The sequence below is a fragment of the Pyrgilauda ruficollis genome, unplaced genomic scaffold, assembly GCF_017590135.1.
Source record: "Pyrgilauda ruficollis isolate IOZ18807 unplaced genomic scaffold, ASM1759013v1 scaffold71, whole genome shotgun sequence".
Lineage (NCBI taxonomy): Eukaryota > Metazoa > Chordata > Aves > Passeriformes > Passeridae > Pyrgilauda > Pyrgilauda ruficollis.
In genome coordinates, this window is record NW_024528933.1 from 54343 (window position 1) to 75759 (window position 21417).

General features: G+C 39.7%; 1 protein-coding gene across 1 annotated transcript; it reads left to right on the plus strand.

Moving 5' to 3' along the window:
- Positions 1 to 13563: 13563 nt before the first annotated feature.
- Positions 13564 to 20266, plus strand: RFK (riboflavin kinase). Its single transcript, XM_041485561.1, has 4 exons — positions 13564 to 13866; positions 15435 to 15586; positions 16978 to 17080; positions 17614 to 20266. The coding sequence occupies exons 1-4, from the start codon at positions 13785 to 13787 to the stop codon at positions 17742 to 17744; spliced, it is 468 nt and encodes a 155-aa protein (XP_041341495.1). The 5' UTR covers positions 13564 to 13784; the 3' UTR covers positions 17745 to 20266.
- The last annotated feature ends 1151 nt before the right edge of the window (positions 20267 to 21417 follow it).

A 21417-nucleotide genomic window follows, 5' to 3' on the forward strand; every position in this document is an offset into this window, starting at 1 on the left:
AGACTTTCATTGTATGTTATCTGTTGTTGTGGGTTCCTTTTTTATAGCAGGGTTGCTCTACTGGCATCAGGAAAAAATTTTTCAAGATTTCAGTTATAAGGATTTTTTTTACTAAAACTTGTGCAGGAAACAGAATGGCCTTCTTTGTCCCTCTGGGCAGTCACTCTCCATACAGTGTGTTCAAAAAAGTACTGTATATGTGATTCCTGAGAAACTGCATGGAAGTATGAAACCTGAACACATGAATTTTCCAGTACTCCTACGGGAATTCTTTTGTATCATGTCAATTGTGGATAAAATTCATAGTCTGATATTTTTCGTCCCTGGAATAGGTGTTCCAGTCCCTAAGGAAATAATAAAGTGTGTATTTCCAAGTGTTGAGAATTGTTAGGATTAATATGCACAGCACTGGAAGCTAAAGTATTTGAGGCCTTAGGCTGCAAGAACTCTCTGAGTAAACCTTTTTATAAAGCCAATGATGCAACCACCAAACTAGATGAAAGTGCAGATGCAATCAGAATGAAGCTAGGAACCAAGGAAACATTTCTAAGGGACATGGTAATTTTTCAGACAAATGTCAGCCCAACAACCAAAGTACAGCTGGGGTGTGTGATCTGAAATGGGGGTCCCTCCTTGGACCACACAGCTCAAGCTCCTCTGTATGTCAGATAAAGAAACAAGTTAGTTACTCAGCAGATTGGTGGCCTGTCTCCTTCAGGCAGGAACCTAGGGCTGAGCCCTGTTGAGGTGGCATCTGCAAAATTCCTAACATGGAACTAGGTGGTAGCTGCATAATTCCCACAACACAAGGCTGCCTTTCACTTGTATATTTAGTAACTTGAATCTATAATAAGAATTGTTCCCTGGTATGTAATTCAGTTATTTCCTTTTTGGGACTTTACTGTAAGCTCATCATACAGTCATATGAACTGAACATTACCATAAATTGCAATGAGTTTATTCATACAACTAGATGCAGCTGCTTGTTGAGTAGCTGCTAGAGTGGTGTACTGCAGCATAAGAATGTAATTTCATTTTTATTAGGAATTTCATTTTTGTCCACAGGCTTTTGAAGATGGTATAAATTCATGGAAATGGAGAAATTTTATCAAAAGGGTGGATATTGCTGGGATGTGTATTTTATTGTGCCTTTATACAGTCTTTCACAGGGCCCTTTCCAAACTTGTCCTGTTGAATTTCTAGATTGCAGTTTCCAAATCTGCCTTGTTTCTTTATGTTCCCAGGAGTTAGTGGTTTGGTTATTGTTCTGCCCTGGAGCGTACATGTGGGGTCCTAATTACAGACCAGTCAGTTTATGTTCTGCATTTCACCACTCCTTTTCTTTTTTGTTTTCTTAAGTTTAAATCTGTGTCTTATGTAAATATTTTATTCAGGTTTGCCTGTCTCATGTCTGCCACAGAAGATGCTGAACAAGAACTTCCCTAAGATTTTAAGACTGCCTATAAAATTGAGGTCTCTTGTAAGAATTTCCTAAATTTCTTCCTCGTACATGATACCTTTTAACAGTTACCTACTTTCTAAGTCAAGAATACTTACTACCTTTACTTAGTACAGTCTGATGAACATGTAGTTTCATTTATATATCAATTATTAATGTCATTTCAATATCCAGGACAAAACAAGTTTCTTCGTGTTGTAGCTTAACCCCAGCTGGGAACCAAACCCCATCTAACTGCTTGCTTACTTCCTTACAGCATGACAGGGGAGACATTCAGAAGGGTGAAAGTGAGAAAACACATGGATTGATATAAGGACAGTTTAATAGGTAATGCAAAAACTGTGCAGATAAGCAAAGCAAAACTAAGAATTTGCTCCCCTCTTCCCATGGGCAGGCAGGTGTTCAGCCATTCCCAGGAAAGCAGGGCCCCATCACTCATAAGAGAAAACAAAAGAAAACCAAATGCCATCACTCCAAACACTGCCCCCTTTATTCTTCTTCTCTTAGGTTTATATGTTTACCACGCTGCCATAAGAACTGTGATATTCCTTGGGTCAGTTGGAGTTAGCTGTCTCAGATATGTCCCTTTCAACTCTTTGTGCCTGCCCAGCCGGATTGCTGCGGGGGTGAGGAGCAGAAAAGACCTTGACACTGTGTAAGTGCTGCTCATGAAAACAACCCTGAGCTGCCAACACTGCTTCCAGCACAAATGCAAAACACAGTGTCATGCAAGCCAGTGTGAAGAAAAATCCCATTTCTCACATTTCAGGGGTTTTTTCTAGCAGCTTCAGTAAACCTTCCTGAAGGACAAAATTCCTCATGGATCTCTCCAGGATTTTTCATTGGTCCTTCTATTTCTAAGCCTTATATTATCATGTAGTGCTCTGATAAATATAAGTGGTAGTGTTTTGTGGTAGAAGTAAATATTTTTGAAAAGGAAATAATAATAATCATAATAGTAAAAGCAGTAAGTATTTATCTCTTGAGGATGAGTTACAGGTCAGAACCTTATCAGAAGGAAAGGGTTTAATTTCTAGTTATCAACCCTGTACTTAAGTCCTCAGTAGCAGCTGAGTTATCTTAAAAGCTCAAAAGAACGAACGAAACTTTTGAAAAAACCAAGACAACAGAGGACTTGATGTATGGATTTTCTTGTATCTGTAGTTTCTGAATTAAATAGAGAGGGAAGTTATTTCTTCAGGGAAGTGCTTTTAGGTTTACTGGTTAAATGTTCTGCATAGATGTAGAGATTGCATTGCTGCAGTCATTGACATTAGTGTCCAAATATTTTGCAACTTTTACTTCTTGCAGCCACTTCCTGAGTAATATTTTGAGATATGATCAAGACAATTTATGGTCTGAACACAAAATATGGAAATATTAATTAAAATCTCAGAGTGAGGTCCAATGTTGACATTTTTGTTTCTTTGGCATACTGCTGCAGGTTTCTGTATGAAGTAGTGTATAGATGGACTATGCTGGGAAACTGGTCTGGTGCTCTCACAAAAATAAAGACACAAGAATGTATCATTCATCCTCTTACTCCTTTCGTATATATACATGGCAAGAGCTATGTTCCAAGAAAAAATTATTTTAGAAATCCTCATTCCCCCCACAGCAAAATATTCCATTGCACATTCTAATTGTGAAGAGTCATGGAGTGAAGTAGTAGATGGTTCATGCTGAACATACTAAGGATTTGGTAATAAAGCAAGTACATGTCACAGGATCTTTTCTGTATCAGTCATGATTCTTCAAAATTGGTTCAGGATCAAAAGTTGATTGAAAAAAAATCACTATATAGAACACCAAGTAATGCACAGGAAATAATTACCTCAACTCTGGAATTTATGAATAAAAATAATTTAGTTTTTTTTACCAGTTTGAAACTGAAAAATCCATATTCCTGGGAAACATGGACATGGACAAATACACAAGAGCAAAACTAATGTGGTTTCATTATTGTGAAAAAAAGTGAAAAGTGAAGTATCCCGATAGGTTCCAGCCGGGCTGTGCCTGGTGGACTGCCGAGGCCAGGATAGTCTCAGCGGAGGCTCAGACTTGGTCCAATTTCCCAAGCCGTTCCCATCTGCAGGCAGCCAAGCAAGCTCAAGTGATTTCAGCTCTTAGTGATTATCAGCTCTGTGTGATTATCAGCTCTTTATCTTGCTTGTGGCCGTGGCAGCAGACGCAGGGAGAGAGAGGAGAAGCGCTGTGTAAGGTTCCACAGGATTCTTTATTAGGGTGTCCCACGAAGGTTCTCAGTGACAGCTCTTCTGCCAAACCAGGCAGAATTAGGGGCTTTTATACCCTACAGGGGTTTTGGAAACTGTCCAATAGAAAGGGTCAGGGAAAAGTGACCTATAGGCTTACAGAGAGATAAGCAGGGTCCGAAAGGTGGAAGAGAGGGACTTCTAAGGCCCGAGCCATCGTGACTTGGCATTTCCTAGCTCAGGCTCCTGACCTCCAAGGAGGCCTTGCAGGCCCTGTGCCTGCTACAACGAAGTATAAAGGGAGGTGCTCCTGTAATTTATTTTTACTTACACCATCATTGTTCAATTGATTTTTAAAAAAATCTACTGATTATTTAAGCTGATCTACTGATTATTTATCTGAAATCAGAATTAGCTTGATCTTTAAGTACCCTTATATCAGTTGATGCAATCTTTTTGGATTTCAGTAAAGCTTTCAGTGCTTTCTCCTAGAGGATCCTTCTGGACAAAATGTGCAGCCCACTGCTGGATAAACACATCATGGGATGGATGAGCAACTGGCTAACAGGTCAGACACAGAGGGTTACAGTGACATCAGGTCAGGGTGACATCAGAGGGTGACAGCAGACTGGGAACCTGTCACTGGTGAGGTTCCACAGGGTGCCATCCTCAGCCCTGTGCTTTTCAGCATCTTCATAAATTACTTGGATGTAGGACTGGAAGGGATACTGAGCAAGTTCCCAGATGATACAAAACTGGTAGGAGGTGTTGACTCCTCCAGGGGCAAGGAGACCCTGCAGAAAGAGCTCAACAAATCAGGGGTCTGGGCAATCACCAACCATATAAATTTCAACAGGGGAAAGTGCTGGATTCTGCATCTGGGATGGGGCAGCCCTGGATGTATGGACAGACTGGGAATGAGAAACTGGAAAGCAGGGCCACAGGAAGAGACCTGGGGGTCCTGGTTGATGGCAAGTTGAACATGGGTCAGCAGTGCCCTGGCAGCCAGGAGGGACAGCCCTGTCCTGGGGGGCATCAGGCACAGCATCGCCAGCCGGGCAAGGGAGGGGATTGTCCTGCTCTGCTCTGAGCTGGGGCAGCCTCACCTCCAGTGCTGGGGGCAGTTTTGGGAGTTACAATACAGGAAAGCCATTAAAATGTTAGACAGTGTCCAAAGAAGAGTCACAAAGATGGTTGAAGGGTCTTGAGGGAAAGCTGTATGAGGAGCAGATGAGGTTACTTGGTCTGCTCAGCCTGGAGGAGACTTGAGGACAGATTCCATTGCAGGCTATAACTTCTTCCTGAGGGTGAGAGAGGCAGGCACTGATCTCTTCTCTTTGGACCCAAAGGAATGGCCTGAAGTTGTGTCAGGGGAGATTTAGGTTGGATAGCAAGAAAAGATTCTTCACCCAGAGGATGGCTCACCTCCAGTGCTGGGGGCAGTTTTGGGAGTTACAATACAGGAAAGCCATTAAAATGTTAGACAGTGTCCAAAGAAGAGTCACAAAGATGGTTGAAGGGTCTTGAGGGAAAGCTGTATGAGGAGCAGATGAGGTTACTTGGTCTGCTCAGCCTGGAGGAGACTTGAGGACAGATTCCATTGCAGGCTATAACTTCTTCCTGAGGGTGAGAGAGGCAGGCACTGATCTCTTCTCTTTGGACCCAAAGGAATGGCCTGAAGTTGTGTCAGGGGAGATTTAGGTTGGATAGCAAGAAAAGATTCTTCACCCAGAGGATGGCTGGGCACTGGAACAGACTCCCCAGGGAAATGGTCAAAGTGCCATGCTTTACAAAATTTGCTTGTTTCTTTGTTTCTAAATTCAACATTCTGGAGGATTTTGAGTTGTTGATTCAGGAGTGATGTGGAGAGTGAGGTGTCAGAAACAGGGGAGTGTGGTAGACTGGAAGACTAAAAAAAGTGTAACTGTATTTGCTGATGCTGTGTGTTATTTCACAGCTTTTAAAAGATTTTTCAAAATATATCAAACTTCTGGGTCATTTGGTATTAAGTTAGCAAGTCAGCTGACAACACCAAGCTATGTGGTGTTATCAACACACCAGAGGGCAGGGATGCCATCCAGAGGGACTTTGATAGGCTTGAGAGGTGGGCCCATGCAAACCTTATTAAGTTTAACAAGGCCAAGCATGATGTCCTGCACTTGGATCAGGGCAATCCTAAGCACAAATACAGGCTGGGAGGAGAATGGATTGACAGCAGCCCTGAAAAGAACTTGGGTGTGTTGTCTGACAAGAAACTTTAAGTGACATAGCTATGTGTACTTGCAGCCCAGAAAGCCAACTTTATCCTGGGCTATAACAAAAGCAGCACAGCCAGCAGGGCAAGGGGGGGGATTCTGCCCTCCTACTCTGCTCTTATGAGACTCTTATGGAGTGATGCATCCAGCTCTGAGGCCCCCAACATAAGCACCTTTTGTAGCAAATGCAAGGAAGGGCCACTTAGATGATCAAAGGGCTGCAGCACCTCTCCTGTGAATGACAGGATGAGAGAGGTGGTGATCAGGCTGGAGAAGAGAAGACTCTGGACAGACCTAAGAACAGCCTTTCAATTCCTAAAGCAAGCTCATAAAAAAAGGGTGAGAGTGATTTAACAGGAATATTTAGTCATAGGATGGGGAGAAATGGTGTTAAACTCTTGATATATATTAGATATAAGGAAGCAATTCTTTACTGTGAGGCTGCTGAGGTGCTGAAACGGGTTGCCCAGAGAAGCTGTGAATGCTTCATCCCTGTAAGTATTTAATGCCAGGTTGGATGGGGCTCTGAGTAACCTGGTCAAGCGAAAGGTGTCCCCTCCCATGCTAGAGGCTGGAACCAGAGGATTTATAAATTCCCTTTCAACCCAAACCATTTTATGAATCTAAGTTCTTTCACAAGGCAACAGATTCAGAAGCTTATATTCTAGTTTATAGGCCTTCTATGGGTTGTAAACATTTATTAAATATTTGGCATAAAAACAAACGTGGATAAAAACAGATGAACAGATGTTTATACAGATTCTCTTCCATGGCTTGATTTCTCCTTAAAAGAAGATGATGTTCGTTTGTTCAGTTGTTTTTTTTTTTATATATTCTTGGCATCAGATAAAATATTTTGGGTAGTTTTGTGTCACTTCCTTACTTATCTGCAGAGACAGTTAATGATAGTTAACTTGTCTGGTGTGAGAAAATACTATTTCTTTGCTGCTGTCAAGGAAGGAAGTAGAAGATCATTCAGACCACCCGAGGATATGGTGCCCTTTCTCACTAACTGAGTGAGATATTTGCAATATCTCAAAATATCTGTTCCCATGTTAGTACATTCTGGCTGCCAAGTACACGTGCAAGTACAGGGTTGACAGCATTCACGAATCTCTGGTTTATTTTTTAGTCAATGAAGAATTGTGTTAATCTTTTTATTAAATGTGTCTGATACTACGCTGAAGATGGCTATGAAAAACCTTAGTTTTGAGGGTAATTAGTTCTGTTATGTAAAGCAGGCTCTACTGAATTTTCTGCTCAACCTGTTTTGTAGCATAAATTATGGGTTCCCACTGCTATTTCTTTGCCAAGGTAAACAGTGTGGGGCAAAATGAGCAATCCATGTGCAGGAGGTAGGGATATTAATAATGTGGAAAAACTGGTTAGAACATCTCCACATGAAGCTAGTACTGATTTAGATAACTTGTTTTGAACCTCTGCAGCTCAGCATACCCTTGAGAAAGTAAGTGGAACAGGAGATGTCCTGTAACAATTCTGAGTTTTGGGGTTTTGTTAGGTTTTCTTTGGTTTGGATGGGAAGCTTTTTGTTGGTGTATTTTTGTCGGGTTTTTTTTTGAGGGGCGGGGGGGAGGAAAGAATGATTTTTAATTGTAACTCCCAATGAGAAAAATAACTTGTTTTCATTGCATTTGGATGCAGCTGAACTGGGAAAACTGAAGAAGCAGCACACAGCATTATGTTTCCACAATATAATTGATTTAAGCAACAATCATACCAGCTGTGTTATTCAGAGCAAGCCTTGCATTACTTCTGGGATTCTTCTTTGTACATGCCTTTTGTGTTCATAGCTTTGGTTTGGTTGGGAAAATGAGTAGGGCAGCACCCAGCTAGGCTTACTAGCAAGGACAAGTGACGGCACTCTGCCCATACTGAGGCAATTTTTGGGAGACTGATGCAGCCTTACTCTTCTGCCCTCAGCACTGTTGTGTCTCACAAAGACTGCTTGCAGGACTACTGGGATCTGTGCATGGCAAATGGGATCGAGTCCAAAAATCAAGGAAATTACGGCTAACACTTTTCCATTCCTGTTGTGCAAATACTTCCGGTGTTAAGAAAACGAGTTTGCACTCAAATGGCACATTTGAAGAGAGAAGGATTTCTTTGCAGTGGCAGACATGGGTGATGATTAAGGCTATTTCTTCAACAGGCAATATTAAGAAGATTGCTATTAAATAGAGCACTGCCTTATACAGATAGCAGTGCTGTCACAAATGCAGGTATACCTTGAACATGCATCACGTATTGGTGGCAGCAGGAGTATTACAAACTACAGGTTTCTTTTAGCAATGAGAAATTTTCATCAGAATCTTTCTTGTTTGGTCACCTGTTGCATACTCTGTGATAAAGGCTGGAACAGCAAACCCAGAGAAGGAAATAAGTAAATGATCTTAAAAATTCTAATTAGCATGCAAGGAAAAACATTGCAGCTACTTCCTTCATTACATCCCCTCTGCAATGTCAGTCACTACGACAATAATTTTAATTTTCTGCTCTTTCTGATGTTACTGCATCTGTGAAAAACTTTTATCCTTCATAGGCTGAAAACTAACAAAATCTTTTCTGTAAAGAGAATAGAGGTCAGTGCCTAAGCACTGGGTATTCCTGGACATAAAAAAAGGAAAATCTACCACTGGGGCAGTACATCTCCTGTGGTTTTGAGAGATGTTCTTCATGGCATTTCCATGAATTAATTCAGTGGTTACTGGTTCAATCTTTATGTTGTTGTGAAATCAGTTCCTGCAGTAAAGACAAACAGTTTTGACAAAGCCTTTCTTTTGTTGATTTACTTTCTTTTGTAAAGTGTTCCCAAACTTAAGAAGCTTCATGAACATCAAATATCTGCTCCTTTTATCTCCATACTCATTCCCATTTGAGATTATGCCCTTCTAACAGGCTTTTCCCTCTGAGTGATTCCCTTTTTCTATAAACCATTAGCACCTTTGTCTTCTATTCTTCCCCATGAAAAGCAGAGAACAAGAGCCAAGTCGTATTAAGTTCTAGGTCAGAAGATATTTTGGTATCTAATTTTTGTTTGCTTTACAACTCACAAGAAGCAGATATTATGCAGATTCACCAAAATCTGTAATTAAGTTATTCCTATTTCTTATTGTTGCTATTTCTTAAATTTAATGAGCTGAAAAATCCATTGCCTGTCCCATTGTTTATTACTTTCTTAAAAGATCTCATCTGTCTCAGTTACTTCCTGTAACACATTTCTTGCATACCATTTCCTACATTTCTTGCACACCATTTCTGTAGAAGTAGCTTGACACTGACCTCTGAGTTGATTAACATCTATTCATCTGCAAACATCATGACAATACAGTAAACATCTTCTAACCTCTCACCTAGATTCCCAGTCTTGTTCTTCTACATTCCATTGTGAGACTTCTAATAGCAATGTGTGTTGGTTGTTGAGAAATGCAAGATACTTTGGACCAGAATCTGTCAAACATACGAGAATCTCATTTTGTTATCTTCAATGTGGTAAGCTGCCTGAGCTGCCTTGCCCTGAATAACTTTTCTTGTGCTGCCGAAGTCTGTATAGGTAAGATTCTCCAGAATAATTTGTCATACAAGTAACTGAAGGTTGCTTTTATAATAAGGGACAGACTGGTCACAAACATTTTGATCTGGGCCAACTGTCACTACAAAAAAAAAAAAAAAAAGTGTGACAATACACCTGCAATTAAGATGGCCATCATATAATCCAGCCTAATCAGTTAATTACAGATATTTAATCTGAGACACCTATTAAACCATTTTAGGAAAATGGACAAAGAGGGAAGGACTTGAAATGCATTTAAAGGCTTATTTTTTGAGAACTAAACATGAAGCATGTCCACATGGCACAATACAATGCTGTGCAGAGATAATGGGAAGCTAGCTGAAAACAACACTTTGTGTTTTGCAAGGAGCTAACTGAGGATTTGGTGTGAAGAAAAGACATCAGAAAGAGAAATAGGGATTCAAAAGCTGGAGGAATTCTTGAGAATTGACATAAACTTTCAAAAAGCATCAAGTTCTACATTTTATGTAATATTTCTGCAATATCTGAAATACATCAGTTTTGTCTTTCACACAGTTTACTAACATACAAATGATAGTTCTTAGAATTTTATATAATTATCAGATGTTCAGCAGATAATATCAGCTATGCCTTATTAAACAGACATTCATAGTACCTGTTGCTTCACTGTAATCTAAGAGTCTCAGTACCATCATACTGATGTGCAGGTATTTTTCCTAGAATAAAGTGGTCTATTCAACTAGAACAAAACTTCAGACTACTAAAAATAAAGGTGATTTTTAAAAAAAAGTAAAAGAATAACTTATGTGGTTTTCTATTCCCGACTAAAATACAGAAAAAGTACTTTCAAAGCAGGTATTTGTTAGACATTCTAGCAAGAGTGTTTTGTACATATCTGTGATTTCATCACCTGGTTTCAGCATACTAAAAATAAGGAGTGCCAGAGCGTCCTTGAATTGAACTCCTGAATCAATGAGTGTTTTGTCATGCTGGAATGGAAACTTCCAAGGAACTGGCTAAAATGCTACTAGTTTTACTACATGTCGCTCTTTTCTGAGTCAGCTCCTGAATATTTCACTGAGCCTGGTGTAACCAGAATTTCCAGTTTGGCTGGGACAGCCCTAAAATATTTCAGTATCCAGCAGATATGGTTCTGCTATTTTTCCACACCACATGAAGGAAACAGGATATTCCTGCTCTCACCTTAAGCCTTGCATAGGAATGCAGGCTTTTGCAGCACAGTAGTAAGAGACAGGGACTCTGGCACAGGCTTGTGATGTGATAAAAATCTTATGTTTTACTGCAAATCAAGATGAACAAAGTATGTTCCACTCTGCATTAAATGTTGGTTAGTATGATGGGTCTTCAAACCTCGTGCTCAGTTACGTAACCTGACATGGGCCCTACACAGGTGACATAACACGTGCTCTCTTTTCTTTATTCTGGTGTCTGTGGCTCTAGAAAAAAAGAAAAATACTTTTCACTTACAATAACTATAGTTAAAGTAGCATAACTAGGGAACAGAATTTCTTCTCTAGCTGTCTGAAATAGCACTTGAGTTTTCTCACTGGAGGTAGGAACTCTTAAATAGTTGCTCTTTTGACTGACAATACTAGAAGACATGTTCATCACTAAAATTTGATTATGTTTTTGGAAGAAACATGTCTACTAACCCTACTAAATTTTAGTAGAGTTAACTACTATAAATGTCAGTAGAAGTAATTAAATGCTACTTAAGATCCACCCCCGTCTCCAATATGAACTAGTATACTTAATAACAAAAGAAAAATGAGGACATAATATGTAATCAGTCTCACAAAAATTGCCCTCGATGGCTAATATTTTAGCTGGATCATGGCAGCCTATCACGATTACTGATAAAAATTATTAATGTTACAACTGTTTGAGAGAATGAGATAGAAGCCGTAGGCAAGACTTCTGTGAAAATACTTAACCACACAGTTATTAAACAAATACTTCCTTGACTTAGTAATTCTCAAGGTATTACTGAGATTGTAAACCTTTTGTCCAAACCAACAGATGCTGAAAAAGAAGTCACTGCGTGCCATCGTGTGGATATCACAAGAACAGCAACATCTGTTCTGAAAAGATGGATTTGTTTTAAAAAATAAGAAGAAAAAAAGGCGTGGGGACGAGGGAGAAGAACACAAATGTGTATGTCCTTGAATACAAATATCGTGAAGAAGCTCCTTCAAGAAAATAGAGGGGTTTTGTTTTCGTTTCTTGCTTTTCAGTTAAAATAAACTAGCAGTGCTAATGGCTGTGAGGCCAGACTGTCAACTGTTAATGGTCTGTCATTAGTTAAGCAACTAGGCAATGACTTCAAGATTTAGTCTTCATGTGCAAGACACTTCCATTACAAAACCTTTAAACACCCCTTGTAAAATTATTCTCTACCCACTCAGAGACAGCAGAACAGAATTGATCTGCTAGCAGCATACTTAGGATACCTTCCACTTTTTTTTTCTTACACATTTACCATCACCACTCTGTTGCAAGTTCCAGCTACGCATATGGTCATTCTTTAAGACAGTCAAAGCTACTCAAGCTGAAGTAATGAATTTAAATGTTATCATAAAAAGGATGACAGGAAATTAAGATAAATAAAAGAAGAGGATAAGTTTGAGGCAAAATCATTTGGATTTTTTTTTGCCTTCTTATATAAAACTGCTTGTGTCCACAGCTTCCATGAGCAGTCAGTGCTTTCTAATATGATATATAAGTCCATTTCTTCAAACAATGCCCATTTAAAAAAGTTATTTACTTGGAATACAATTAAATACAAGCACAAGGCACAGATGTTCACATTGCTTTTCTGAAGAATCGTGTTCCACATTAAAAAAATAGCAAACCAAATTAGAAGTCCTGAAATATTTTTATGGCTCTTATCAAACTGTTGAAATTCAAAGCTGTTCTAGAAGGGGGTGGGGGGGGAGGAATAGAAAGCACCGGTTCACCTCAGGGATTTCCTGTATGGTGTTTCTGGATAACAGTTATGTGCTTAAACACAAATATGCTTATGTGCAGCACAGCAGTGCTGAATGAGACCCCAGAACTCAAATGGCCTGTGTGTCACTGATACAAAGAGACTGTCTGCTGGTGGGCTGGCTGTTCTGTAATTTACTAAGACTATGGATATCTTTCATGTAATACTATTTTGAACTCATACCATCTCAAATTTATTTAAGTTGGATCAGGCAGGGCAATAGAAAAAAGAGTGCTAATAATCTAAATACATTAGTAAGCTTTATCAACATGAAGAGACAGGAAGTGAAGGAAATGCTCATGTAACCCTTCATTTTCCTTCCAGCGGACACAGAATGAGCACTGCTCTCTGGGTGCTTTTCTTCCAAAGGAGACCCCTGCACTAGCAGCGGAAATGGCAGAAAGGGAGACGTGAGCACCTTGGTAAAAGCAGAGGTTGGGTAAAAATGGTTTGGTATTTGGTTTGGTTTTGGTTTAGTTTGCTGTTGGGGTTTGGTTGTTTGGATTATTTGTTTTTGTTTTAAGCAAGGATCTGCAGTTTGCTGGAGCATGTCACAAGAAGACCTGTTCTCACGGCTTTCCTGAATGTCTGCTGTGCACTGAAGCATTTTGCCTTTTCTGAGCGAAAAGGCAAATCCAGGGCTACCAAGGGAGCAACAATCCCTATCTACACGCGTGGGCGCAGGGTGCGAGGAGCAGCCTTTCAGATAAGAGGATCGGGATGTGGCAGCTGGAGCACGGCAGTCGCAGCTCTCACTGCAGTTTCTATCGAAGAAACTGCAGGACGGGCCAGACAGACCTAGCTGCCCTCGCAGAGCCGAGTGTGCAGGAGCAAAGGGCAGGAAGGTGGCCCTGACGAGTGACAGCACGGCGCTGCGCACGGCAACGCTCGCCGCCCTCCGCAAGCACCGCCCGCCCCGCTGCGGCCGCGATCTCCACCCCGCTCCGCCCGCCCCGCTGCGGCCGGCACCGCCATGCAGCTCCGCCCCGCTGCGGCCCGCACGGCCATGCAGCTCCGCCCCGCTGCAGCCCGCACCGCCATGCAGCTCCGCCCCGCTGCGGCCGCGATCTCCGCCCCGCTGCGGCCGCACCGCACCGCCATGCAGCTCCGCCCCGCTGCGGCCGGGATGGCCGTCCCCCGGCGAAGGAGGGCACACTGGGCATGCGGAGCGGGCACGTCTACTCTGGAGGGTGGGCAGGAGCGGCTCCTCCCCTGTCGTTGGTAGCGCCCCGTGCGGAAGTGGTGAGCGGCGCCGCGGCGCGGCGGGCTCGGGGCGCCGGCGCCTCAGCGCAGGGCCATGAGGCACCTGCCGTACTTCTGCCGCGGGGAGGTGGTGAAGGGCTTCGGCAGGGGCTCCAAGGAGCTGGGCATCCCCACCGGTGAGCGGGCGCGGAGGGCACATCTTCCCGGAACAGCACGGGCGGGAAGTCCGCGGGGCTGGGCCCAGCCGTGGGGTTGAGGGTCCCCGCCGGGTCCCGGGAGGGCTCCCGCCGGCGAGATGCTGGCCGGGGGTTCTGCAGCCGGTCTGTGTCGCGCCCCCCGGGGCACCGCCAGGCAGCGGCGCGGCAGCGCTGTGGCGAAGCTCGCCTGACCTCGGCGGCCGCCCGGCTGCCCTGCACAGCTTGTGTCGTGACTTGAGATTTCCGAGAACAGCCCTGCCTTCTTACCTACTAGCGTTTTGCTGACGCCTTTTCCCCCCGCTCTCCTGCACTGCTTAGAGTCTTGCGCTTTCTCTTGTGTTATTTCCTGCATCCCAGTCTATGAAGAGGTTTCCCTGAATCTTGATGTTTGTTCCTTTTCTCATCTAGTGATCGTCACGATGTACAGGACGTAGATAAGTGTCACATTCTCGATGCAGTGGTGTGGCAGCCTGGGAAAATATCCCTTCGCATAAATCTCCGATAGGAATAGGAAAGGGAGTAGGCATTGGGAATCGCTGCAAGGAAGAAATTTTAAGGGAAGTAAAGCAGAGTTTGAAACAGAGCAGGGGGGCTTGGCCTGCAGAGAATATATTTTCCTATTGCACATCTCTAGACATCAGATGTCTAAATGCAGGCAGATGAATACTGCAAGAGAATTTTGGTTGTTCTTAAGCAGACTGAAATCAGTAGTCATATTGCACTACATCTAACAGACATGAAACTTTTCAAGACCACTCTTGTAGTGCTGGATTTCTGACATCTGTTTCTGTGAACGTTTCTTGTTTTTCTCTTGGTTGTTTATAAACAATGTGTTGGTATTAGGGAACAGGAAAAGGAAGCTGTAACTATCTGTGAGCTTTGATAAAAATTTGGTAACCATCTCTTCTTTCAAATCAGTTTGGTATCTTGAGTGAAGGGACCTATTCAACTTGGAAATAGGTGTAGGATAGTAATTTTGAGAGAAGATTCAATTCAGTCAAAAGGAAATTTTATTTAATTGTAAATATGTAGTTTTTAAAGATCCCTCTGAAGGGGAGCTTGTGCAAAAATGACAGATGACTAAACAATGATTACGTTTGCTTCTACATAGTTTATTTCATCAGTAAATATTTTACTAATAAATAGTTCTGAGATGCTATTTTATAGTGCAGAAGAAATTGACTTTTCCCCTCTCATTTTTCCTCGTGGTAAAACTGATGTAATTGTCCAAGAGATGTTTTCTGGCTGTATGTATGACACATTTTTAAATTATTACTGCAGAAGAGAAAGAGAAGTATACAACACTGTGTGTGTGTGTGTGTGTGTGTGTGTGTGTGTAAGAGATGTAATAACTCTGGTGTTGCCACAGTAACTGAATTTTATGAAGGTGATTTATACTTTGCCGATGGTATGTCTCATTATGCTTATCATCACCAGTGTTATGTTTGTAAATAGTATGTAGGCAGAGTTTGGCTTTTAAGTATTTGAAGATCCTGTTATATACTTGATTTACACAAAGTCACTCACACTTTATAAAATTTTTACAGCTAACTTTTCTGAGCAAGTAGTTGAAAGCTTTCCATCTGATATCCCTACTGGTATATACTATGGATGGGCCTGTGTTGGAAATGGAGATGTGCATAAAATGGTTTTGAGCATAGGATGGAATCCCTTCTATAAGAATATTAAGAAATCAGTGGTAAGAATTTTACTTTTTGTGGGATTTTTATTGTAATAAAATACTGAATGAATGTTAACAAGGTACACAGAATTTGATTGATGAATGGTATCTAGGAATTTGTGCGCCATTAGAAATGCATGTGTTATCTAGTTAATATTTGTATTCTGAAAAGAATATATACTCTTTGTAACCAGAGAGTATGCAGAGGAAGTTGAATGAAGTTTTTCTTTCTTCTCTTCCACCATTTCTTAACTACTTCCAAAATTAAAATATAATAGTACTTGACATGATGGTTGCTTGACTTGCTGGTAGCACATTAAGCATGAACTTGGTCAATGCATTGAATTTACTAGTTATGAGACCCTAGCATAAGCTGGAACATAGTAATAATCTATTATTCTGTGCAACATATCTGCATTTCAGATAGCAGATGTTGGGGCAGCTTAATGTGTAATGAATTTTTAATTAATTCTTCTCTTAAATGATGAAATGGATTCATAAGATGCTGTGGCTTAATGTACCAAATAAATATTTGAAGGCATATAAGGATGTAAGGATGAAGAAGTTAAAATCCTGAGTTGTGACAGCAGTCGGTTTCTTTTGCTGTTAAGTGCTGGTGCTTTTCCTGAGTCTTGCAAAGCTCTCCTTAATTTGTTGAAAACAATTTTATTTGTACCTGAATCTCTACTTCTAGGTGTTCGTCTTAGGCAGTCTATACTTTAAAATGTTTTTGCAGATAACTTTTCTGAGCAAGTAGTTAAAAGCTTCCCAAATGATAGCTCTGGTGGTAGATGCTATGGGTTCATCTATTTTGGAGATCAAGATGTACATAAAAAAAGTTTAGAGTGTCAAGTCTGTGTCTTAGTCTGGACTTGCTCTCCAATTTTATCATTCAGTTCACTTAAGAGATAGTTGTAAAAGCTCTCCTTGAGGCAACTACTTCTATCAAAATCTTCATAGTTATTTTAATATATCCACTTGTTGATGAAACATTAACATTTCCTGCCTTGGAAATCTTAACTCTGAGGAACTCCTGGTGTCTGGGGGTGTGGGTTTTGGTTTTTTTTTTAATTGGTTTTCATTGGTTTGTTGGGTCTTTTTGTTGGTTTTGGGGGCTTTTTGTTATTTTTGTTTTGTTGGGGTTTTTTTTCCATTCCTTTTCTCTTTGAACACTTTTTACTCTTTAAGGAAGTAATTTTTTTAATTCCATGCAGAATGCAGTTCTACTTCCAAATACAAACTAAACCTGGCCTTTTAATTTTGGATTATACATGCTATACTAAATGTCCCTTTTATTTTTTTATCTGTTAAGGAGAATTTGAATGTTGGATATCGGGCCTGCATGCTTACAGAGAGAGAAATAAAGTCTTACGTTCATAGTAATTGTCCACTTACTTCTCTTCCTTTAGGAAACACACATTATCCACACCTTCAAAGAAGACTTTTATGGAGAAATTCTTAGTATAGTCATAACTGGATACATTCGACCGGAAAAAAACTTTGATTCCTTAGGTCAGTATGGAAGGTCTCCCTCAGACTAGTTTCTTTTTTGCCTTACTCATGCAAGTTCTGGGTCTTCACTGTACCTCCTTCCATCCTGAGATGTATTATTGGTTAACCTTTAAAATGTTAGTAAAATGTTTTCATAATTTAAAAACAAAAAGCATACCCCACATCTTCTTCTGTATCACACTAAAAACCTGCACTTTTCTTTTGCTTGTCTGAGGAGCTACATTAAAATCATGGGCTTGTCATAAATATCAAATGTACTAATTTCGTCTTAAAATGCAGTTTTGTTAGTATTGAAACAGAGCTGCTAATATGTTTTTTGGCAAACAAAGAGGATAGTACTGGTAACAGGTAAAAATGCAACTTCAGCATGTTAAAAAAATATTTTAAAAGCAGAGAATTCTGCCTTTCGGACCTCATAGTTACATTCTACTTCTGTGATTGTTTTTTTATATTTTGTGGTGCCTTATTTTCACTTGTTATTGTGTTCAGAATACAAACCAACTTTTAAATATCCCTATTCTTACCTTTTTCAGATGCGCTCATTTCGGCAATTCAGGAAGACATTGAAGAAGCAAAAAGACAGCTAGATCTACCAGAGCATCTTAAACTCAAAGAAGATAACTTTTTTCATCTGCCAGAAGGCAAAATAGTAAACAATTGCTGAGAAAAACCATACAGCCTTTTTTGATTTTTTTTTTGTTGTTATTTTCTCCTCTGTCATGGAGTTTTTTTATTTGCACTGCTCTCATAGATACTTTTGTGTTATATGTTAGGTGACTGAGATCAGAACCGACCATACAAGATGACTTCAGTTTTCTTTGGTTAAGTCATCATTAGCCCAGTCGTACAAAAGAACGAGAAGGCTGTACTATGTGGTTGTAGATAAACAATGTACAATGTTACCAGGTTACAATGTATTACCTAGTGTTACCAGGTCTTTGGAGATCTGAGCACATTCAGAAGATGACCAAAGTTAATTGTATCTGTGAGGTGTGGTTAGCTCATTTAATGAAGAATGTTTGTTCTTAACATAATGTTCTTCTCCCATTTTCTATGTCATTCTGAGTTTTAGCTTAGAAAATATTGGTATTGATTGACTCAGAAAATTCGTGTGATTAGATAACAATAGCAAAATTAATTCCCTGTAGTTCTTGGTTTTTTATATGCTACACAGCTGTTATGGTTGAAGCTGTTACTTTAATTGAAATTATTTATTTTAAGTTTATTTGAAATGGGAGAAATCACTGTTGCTCATTGTGTTTCTAGAATCTGAACTATGTTTCTTCACACTTGACTGAACATATATAACATATGATTGTGTAGTTTAGTTCTGAAGAGGTGTTTCACTTAACTTCAAAAAATGAGTAAAAGTGTGAAAGCTGATAATAAGGTTCAGGCGTAAAAGATGCAGAAACAATATTACGAGACTGCTGCTCATTGCACCTTAAAGGAAATAGGTAGTGAGACACGAATTTGCATTTTATGTGCTGCTGGTATTTTTCATTGGAAAATCTTGAGGTTATTCACTGCACAGGCAATAAAATGTCTGACTTCAAGGTTCGCATTATTGTAAGGCACAGAAAAATCTCATCAACACTCTGCACTAAGTGCAGGTAAGAGCCAAGGTTTTGGCAAACCAAGTAGATAAATACACAAATGAAAACCTTTGGGGATTTATTACATAATGTATCTACACTATAAAGAATATTAGTTATTTTTTATAAGTAGTTGCAGACAGTCCTACTCTTAAATGTGGGGATACAAGTGAGGGTTAGACTAGATGATCTCTGAAGGTCCCTTACAACCCTAACTATTCTGTGATAGATAAGTGGAAGGAGTATGGTGAGAGTTGATGGTAATTTGAAAAATGCTTGGAAAAAAGTATTCTTTTCCTCTGATAAATTTTTCTATCCCTTGGTGAATAGAAGGAGGTTAGCTACAGTGACTGTCACAACCATAACACTTTGACATCACCCTGTGTTGTGTCTGGGACATATTCTGAAATTCAAAGTACTTATTTAAGTATGTCTCAGCTGTGATTCTCTGTCTGAACTACAATGTTCAATATGGAACGCACAATTTCTGTAGTGAAATTTGATGAATTTACTCCTATTCTAATCTTACTTTTTGCTCTAGAATTTAAAAGAGTTTTAGCAAGGTAGCTGTTTTGGTCTTTGTGGCAGGTGCTGTCAAGATGATAGATGATAGTTTCACTTCATATTGCTTTAAATTCTAGCCAGTATCATGGGCTATTATTAGGGAAGAAGTCTTGAGGAAATCAAGGGTTCATGTTTGCTTTTTAGGACTTCAGGAGAAAACTTGATTTTGCTTAAATGAATTGTTCACCAGTGGTGTTGATAGCAGAGACAGATACAATGCATTTGGGAGAGAGGGACGTGGGACAATATACTTTCTTTTAAAAGAGAAGGAAATAATTTAGTGGGCTTTTTACTATGTAACTTGTTGGAAACTGTATTTCTAAGAAGTCTGTAAAAGAATTTCTTGCAAGATTGATGATTGGAATTTTAAAAAGGAGAGATAAAAGGAGAAATTTTTTTTGCTAAGAGTTTTTGCATTCTTCAGATTGTAGTAACATTAAAATCATATACTTTACTACTCCTTCTAGAGACTAAACAGAGCCACACTAGTCAACGGAGAATGTTGTTAACATTAGGTTGCTGTTCATCATGGTACTGTAGCTAAACACTCATAGCTGCCTTTAACATTGATTTTTGCCAGTAATGTCTTGGGTCTGTTGTGGAAACTATGGTGCCTTAGGCTGGTTCTGAATAATACTTTTCTGTATCTGCTAATAAATGCCACTATCCAAAATTCAACTCACCATTTGATTGTAGAACTGCTGTGCTATGGCTAAAGAGCAGTAGCAAAGGGAAAACATGAAAGACTTAGCTTGCTCTCAAATCCTAGCTGAGGTATGATATATGGACACACTGAACTAAGAAACTGCTCTGTATGTGTTTGTCTTCAGATGTGTTAGTACATCCATTTGGCTGAGTGTACCTGACCATATTATTTAAGAGAAAATGTTATACATCACTCTTTAAGCTCAATACATAATTCCTAGCACAGTATAAACTTTATTTTTGTATTATGTACAAGTAGCTGTATTTTGGTTGATGTTGTTGCACTGTACTGTTACTAAAGGAACTGTAATTGACAAAGTTATCCTTCTTGTCTTGGATTTCCTTTCCTTTGTCACTCCTAGCAATGTTAGTTGTTTCAGTTTTAGGCGAATCATTTTGGGGGTGACTGCCTTATTTGAACTTCTAAATCTTCACATGATTTTGTATTCCTCTTTGTTACTGAAGGTGCGATGATTAAATCCACAAAACAATGTCAAAGTTACAGGGTGATCATGAGGCCTTTAGGAGTATCTAACACAAAAAAAAATCCACTCAAGAATTATGGCTTAAAAATTAGTCCTCAAAATTAATTAATTTGTAAAGATAAGTCTTCAGTGATTACCAGCTCTAGAGCTGTTTATTATCAAAAATGTGAAGGAACTATTTGAAGGCTCAGTCTATTCTCTTAGCCATCTCACCATACTGACAACAAATAACAGCACTTCCATGCACTTTTGTGTGAAGACTTTGTTCTTCATAGCAAGGAACTATGAAGAGCATCCTCTTCTGTAATATTATGTATCCAGCAATGCTTAAAAAATTGCTTTGTTGTGTCCCTTTAAGTTAGATTACCCACTGAGTGCTATTTATTCCCTTTGGCATAGTTTGAAAGTACTGAACCACTTTAAAAGATAAGTGGAAAATTTCTGTTGTAAATGCTCTCTGCTGTAAATGCCTTTTTTCAGTTCACTGTAGCCCAAGAAGATCATAAAGAAGGCAGAAGTAGTCCTTTTTGCCAGTGTACTTCTGTATTTCACTTCACAATAAATTCAAACTCTCTGTGATGAAACACTATTTAAACCACTGGAATTAGATTAATTAGGTATTGATGATGTATAGAATATTTCTGATATTTTTTAAACAAATGAGGAATACTGTGAAGGTGCTTGGCAGAAGAAGTCATGTCATAAATGCAGTTCCATTGGGAAACATACTACAAGTTTTATGACAAAAACCATCAACTTTGGGGAACACAGATGCACCAGATGATACCTGCAAGTCTGGGTACAAGAGCTACTGTATTATGAATTGCTTTCCAACTATAATTCCATCATAGTAAACTACTGGCACCCATCCAGTGGCATTAGATAATTCTTGTTTATCTCTTTGTGTTTTGGTAGTGATTGGCATGGTTTTTGGTAAAAGTGCAAGGACATGCTTTGAATGGATGGTTGTAGTAGTTACAATGCATTC

What these genes read in the sequence shown, in the direction of transcription:
- RFK (XM_041485561.1), top strand. Translation starts at nt 13,785, where the DNA reads ATGAGGCACCTGCCGTACTTCTGCCGCGGGGAGGTGGTGAAGGGCTTC. An exon ending in GGAGCTGGGCATCCCCACCG is followed by an intron (nt 13,867 to 15,434) that starts GTGAGCGGGCGC and finishes AAATTTTTACAG; the next exon opens with CTAACTTTTCTGAGCAAGTA. An exon ending in AAAAAACTTTGATTCCTTAG is followed by an intron (nt 17,081 to 17,613) that starts GTCAGTATGGAA and finishes TACCTTTTTCAG; the next exon opens with ATGCGCTCATTTCGGCAATT.